Source organism: Cynoglossus semilaevis, chromosome 18, assembly GCF_000523025.1.
Source record: "Cynoglossus semilaevis isolate Cse_v1.0 chromosome 18, Cse_v1.0, whole genome shotgun sequence".
In the NCBI taxonomy this organism is placed as follows: domain Eukaryota; kingdom Metazoa; phylum Chordata; class Actinopteri; order Pleuronectiformes; family Cynoglossidae; genus Cynoglossus; species Cynoglossus semilaevis.
The window spans coordinates 210,875-216,690 of NC_024324.1; the positions used below are offsets into that span (position 1 = coordinate 210,875).

Below are 5,816 nucleotides of genomic sequence, written 5' to 3' on the forward strand. Positions count from 1 at the left end.
GGGGCTTGCTGTGGCCTCAGGTCTTTAATTCCTACAGCAGAGTCTGGAGGAGATTTGCAGCTAAAATCTCCTGTTATCTGATTAGTGAGTGACTCCTCAGAGGAGGATCAGGGACGGAGACAGGCTCCGCCCACCACCCTCACTTTCCTCCGTCCTGTTGGTCCGCACGTGAACTGCACTCTGAACATTTTCACATTTATCTCTGTCAAAACGACTTTTCAAAATAAAAGCCTCCAGTTCTGACACCGATCACAGTGATGACATCAGAGGCCACGGCTCCGAGGAGCTCCGTCCAATCAGGGACCTCCTCAGACCATCCTGGTCAGAGCCCAGACCCCAGTCCAGGACCTGAAGGTTCTGAGGTTTCGTTCTTTCACTCGAGAACGTGACAGAGTTTGGAGTAAAGAGGCAGAACCTGAAGGAGAATCGTGTTCCACAGCAGGACAAAAACCAAACTCCCTTTTCTCCTGAGGTGAGGAGCTGAGAGGAGGAGAAAGACTCACCGTTTCCTGCTCTTCTCTGCTCCTGCTGATCCTTCCCAGACTCCTCTGCTCCTCTGGGCTTCAACGGTCCACAGTGGGAGGTGAAGGTTCTCCTGTCTCCTGTGTTCCTTCTCTGCGAGCGTCTCCTTCCTTCCTCAGCCAAGAGCAGATGAGGATTGGAGGAGATGAAGGAGATCAGGGAGCGAGGGATAAAGATCAGAGATGGAAATAGAGAGAGGAGAGACGGGGGAGGGAGGAGGCAGGGGGAGGCGCAGGTAAACGGATTGGTGGGAGAAAATCAGGTTATGAGGTCAAAAGACAAGAGCGGAAGAAATGGAGGAAGGAGGAGAAAGGAAGTGGCAGGAGGAGGTGAAAACACCGGAGGAGGAAGAGGAGGAGGAGGAGAAAGTTGAATAAAGAAACGAAGTCGGTTTGATTCTGGTTCAGTTCTAATAAAATGATTTAAAAACAAAAAGACATTTGACCTGAGAGGACATGGACACACCGCCCCCTGGAGGTCACACGGTGGAGGAGTGGTCAGTGATCCTGTCTTACACAGAACAGTCATGTCCTCCCTGACCCAACTCCACCTGGGAGGAGGTTCTGGGTGAACTCCATCTGGGCCACAGGTCCCAGACCTGGTCCAGAAAGACCTGGTCTGGACCCGGTCTGGCTGCTGATTCTTGGATTGGATTTTCTGGTCTGGGTTCTAGTGGGAATGTCTTTGGAGCAGGCTGTTCTGGACTTGGTTCTGGTTCTGGTCACTGGTCTCTGAGGTGGTCACAGAGAACTGGTCAGTAGGAGCTAATGAGCTGAGCCCAGTTAATCAGGCCTTAATGAGATATCCGGGGACGACCAATCTCGTTAGGGTATTAGAGCGGGTCAGGATGAACCTGCGTCACACACACACACACACACACACACACACACCAGGTCCAGATCACAGGTGGATCAGGAATCAAACCTGCAGCCAGTTCTTCTGCCACAGTCGCAACTGCAGGAACGTCATTGAAACACTGTAAATATTTGACAACGATGACATCATCACTGAGCAGCGGGCGTAACCAATGAGCAAATTTCACTGTCAGACAGAAAACACTCACAGACCAAAGTCCATGGAGAAAATCAGAGATTTTAGTTCAGACCAAAGTCCATGGAGAAAATCAGAGATTTTAGTTCAGACCAAAGTCCATGGAGAAAATCAGAGATTTTAGTTCAGACCAAAGTCCATGGAGAAAATCAGAGATTTTAGTTCAGACCAAAGTCCATGGAGAAAATCAGAGATTTTAGTTCAGACCAAAGTCCATGGAGAAAATCAGAGATTTTAGTTCAGACCAAAGTCCATGGAGAAAATCAGAGATTTTAGTTCAGACCAAAGTCCATGGAGAAAATCAGAGATTTTAGTTCAGACCAAAGTCCATGGAGAAAATCAGCAGTCGTTGACCAACTGAGTTCAAATGTGTTATTTTGTGTCTTTACTGTTGTCACTGATTCTCTCTAAGGACTTTTGTCTGTCCTTGTGGACTTTAACTTTAATTGTATGTTGTCTTCTTATTGGCTGAACACTGGTCAGGTCATAAGAGACCTGGACCTCCTCCTTCCTCCTCCTGGTAGTGATCTGGGTCTAATCTCGTCTCTGTAATCCAGGTTAATGAAGTGTGACAGCAGAGGGCGACGTAACTTCCTAGAAACCAGATTTGGAGGTAAAAGTTTGGAGGTCAGGATTCTGGATGATTCTTGTCAGAGAAAGTACCGTGATACTAACATTACCACAATTATTACTCAGTTCTCAACATGAGAATGTTAAAAGGACAACAACGCTGCAGGTTGGTCTGACCTGTCCTTGAATGTCCTCCATGAGACGGACTCACACTTTAGGATCAGTAAAGTCTTTGTTCTACTGCTCCGTGTACTCTGTACTACTGTTCCGTGTACTGTACTCTGTACTACTGTGTGTACTCTGTACTACTGTTCCGTGTACTCTGTACTACTGTTCCGTGTACTCTGTACTACTGTTCCGTGTACTCTGTACTACTGTTCCGTGTACTTGTGAATTCCTCTTTTTTTAAGTGTGAATTCTCGGCTGATGATGTGATTGGTTAAAAACTCAGGAGGAAAAGCAGTTTTTGGAGAAGTGGAGAGAAATAAAGGAGTTCAGACCCAGTGAGTGCAGACGATACGTCCCTGGAGAGTCTTCAACCAAAACAAAGACGTTTGAAGACAAATTTGAAGCTTTTTTTAATTTCATCACATTTTTCATTATTAGCACGGCAGATCACATGACCACAGTCAGATTTATAACTAAATCACAGTAATGCAGTAAATATGTAAGAAAGAAGATAGTTAACAACCAACACTTCCACACCAAACCTCATGGAGAAAATCAGAGATTTTAGTTCAGACCAAAGACCATGGAGAAAATCAGAGATTTTAGATTTTTTGAGTCACCAAGTAATTCGTTAGAACTGTGAGATGAGGCGGCAGTGGATCAACAACTCCTGAGTTTCTAAAGAGCTAAAATCACTGGTTTTCTTTCTGAGGTTTGGGTAAACATGATGAACCACTGGGGTTCCGACGCCTCACAGTGACCCGTCCACAGGGGCTCCGGTGCTGGCGCTGGCGTTTGGCTCCTTCTCACAGATGAAGGGCAGCTGCATGAGACAGGGGGCGTCGTACCAGCTACGAATGGGCACTCTGGTCAGAACCTCGGTTTTGACGATGTAGCCACAGTCTTCGTTGATGTGGTTGTTGGGTTCCCCCACCTCCCAGAACCTTAGAACAGGTGAGGACACAGAGGACATGGACGATCACAACGCTTGGTCAGGAAATATTATCATGGGGAACAAAATGTTCATTTTTCTTGTGAAAAACATCTGCCAAAAAGAGGAAGAAAAAAGAGGAAAAACAGGAAGTGAGTCGTCAATAACCAGTTCCTAAATGTCAACTTTTCACCGTCTTAGAGACAACGTCTGCAAAAATATGTCCAAACAACTGCTTGAATCTTGACCTCGGCTCCAGTTTGTTGTGGACTCACTCACCCCCCCACCACCGGTCGTCCACACTCACCCCCCCACCACCGGTCGTCCGTCCACCCACTTCCACTCATTCTCTGTCTCGCCGTCAGTGATTCCGAACCAGTAGGAATTCCAGTGACCTCTGGGCAGAAGATTCCAGAGGAACGTCTGAGAGGAGGAGACACAACGATTGATCGGTTGATCAATCGATCGGTTGATCGGTTGATCAACCGATCGACTGATTGGTTGGTTGATGCGAGCTGTCATCTACCTGCTCCTCTGCTGTGTGGATGATGGCCAGGTGTCCTCCCTGGTTCTGACAGAACCCCTGACTCCGGGACCAGGTCTTGGACAGTGTTGAGATCAAGTAACAGCTGTTGTTGAAAAGGTGCCATTCAGTGGGGCAGACCACAGGGGGCGCTGTCTTCCGTTCAGGAGCTGTGTGTGAACAAGTGACACATGTACAGGAACGATTCCATGAGAAGATGATTCTAGAGCCTGCCCCCGGTGGACGGTGGCGGCACCGACACCTCTCACCTCTAGTTGGCGTCTTGACGCTGAGCTTGAGCAGCAGCTCCTCCTTCTCCTGCTGCAGAGTGTGGATGGTGTCCATCAGCACCGACACGTTGGCCTCCTGCGTCTGTTTCTGCCTCTCCAAACTGACTGCAGCGCCCCCCTCAGGTTTGATTCTATCTATAGTAAAGAGGAATCAACATCATCATTCATCATCTTCATCTGCATCATGGTCATCATCTTCATCATCTTCATCTTCCTCATGTTCATCATCTTCATCTTCATCATGTTCATCATCTTCATCTTCATCATGTTCATCATCTTCATCTGCATCATGGTCATCATCTTCATCATTGTACTCACTCTGTGCAGCCACAGCAATGATGGTCATCAGCAGGATGACGCACAGCGCCCCCAGACAGATGGTGGCCAGACGATAAAACCCAGGTGTGCGTCCCCTGAGGGGCCAGAGGCCGTCAGAGGTGAAGGTCGGAACTGGTCGAAGACAAAAACAAGAATGTGAGGTTCAACAGGAGGCACACAACCCCCTAGGGACACCACAGTGGAACTACACTCAGTATTTGATTTCAACACAAATTTGTCTCGACGCCAAAGAGCAGTGAACAAGAGAAAGAGGTGGGGGGGGGGGGGGGGGGACCCGGGTGTAACTCACCACTGCTGCTCCTCACGTCTGTGCTGCTCCTCACGTCTGTGCTGCTCCTCACGTCTGTGCTGCTTCTCACGTCTTCTTCGTCTTCGTCCATCAGCTGAGAGTAAAAGTCGGCGCCGGACGTCATGGTGGAGGAGAAGTTCTCCAGAGAAGATCCTCAGACTGTCCACCAACTCTGAGGCAACATCAGATATTTACCCCTGCCCCTCCCCCTGACCGGCCCCCAGCCACATGTATCTGGACAGTTTCAAAATAAAAGCCTGAAAATCAGCAGCAAAGTGTGAAGTATGAGGATCATATATACATATATGTGTACACACACACACACACACACACATATATGTGTGTGTGTGTGTGATTATCTATTTCTGACTGATCAGCTCATTAATCATAAAAACCTTCAGTAAAACGTAAACGTTGGATGTTGAAGCTGTTTCTAAAGTCCACGATCTGAAGATTAGGATTCAATCAAGTTTTAACGTTAACAAATGTGAAGTTGTCGACTGCGATCGAACCCTGCGTCGTTCAAATCACACTGCCTTGAATGTTGTTGTGTTTTTACCTTTTTTCTAGAATAATCTCCATCTTCTGTTCATCAGTAAAGGTGTCATTAACTAGTCATTAACTAGTCATTAACTAACCTGGTTGACTTCTCTGCTGCTCAAACTATCTATGGTTTTCACTGCATTTTGATTAAAGTTTTTTCTTTTGTTAACGTCAAACAGGAAGTCATCAGCAAATTGTCCTCCAATCCAATCCAACTCCAGTACTACTACACTAGTACACACTGAGGGGGCGTAGCAGCGCCCACTAGTGGAGCAGCGTGCTGACCTCAGTGACCACTCCAGGGTCCCAGTGTTTTAGAACCACATCTGTTTCTTCAACACTCGTTTCCTCTGACGGAACATGTTTTATCGTCATGGTGATAAATGAGCAGAACAAACCACAGCAGCAGCGCCATCTTCAGGTCAGTCTTCACAGTCAGAGCCTGTGACAAACATGCTTTTATTGTGAAAGATCTTACAGTGAAGTTAAAGGAGCTCAATTCAAACATCTTTCTCCGATTTCTGCTGCTCCCTGGTTTCCTCCCCCACCTCCTCCTCCTCCTCCTCCTCCTCCTCCTCCTCCTTCTCCTCC

At 47.4% G+C, this 5,816-nt stretch overlaps 2 protein-coding genes across 2 annotated transcripts in view; both read right to left on the bottom strand.

Moving 5' to 3' along the window:
- LOC103393771 (guanine nucleotide-binding protein G(I)/G(S)/G(T) subunit beta-3-like) overlaps positions 1 to 1,686 on the bottom strand; it is a 6,744-nt gene extending 5,058 nt beyond the window's left edge. Inside the window, exon 1 of the mRNA XM_008330850.3 lies at positions 504 to 1,686. The gene's annotated coding sequence lies outside the window, so the exon portion shown is untranslated. The remainder of the gene's footprint in view (positions 1 to 503) is intronic.
- A 1,015-nt stretch (positions 1,687 to 2,701) lies between these two features.
- On the bottom strand, positions 2,702 to 4,871 carry LOC103393770 (CD209 antigen-like protein C). The gene is made up of 6 exons (XM_008330848.3): positions 4,683 to 4,871; positions 4,373 to 4,504; positions 4,034 to 4,189; positions 3,768 to 3,934; positions 3,549 to 3,664; positions 2,702 to 3,254 (listed from the first exon to the last, which is right to left on the bottom strand). The coding sequence occupies exons 1-6, from the start codon at positions 4,804 to 4,806 to the stop codon at positions 3,062 to 3,064; spliced, it is 888 nt and encodes a 295-aa protein (XP_008329070.1). The 5' UTR covers positions 4,807 to 4,871; the 3' UTR covers positions 2,702 to 3,061.
- Positions 4,872 to 5,816: the final 945 nt, after the last annotated feature.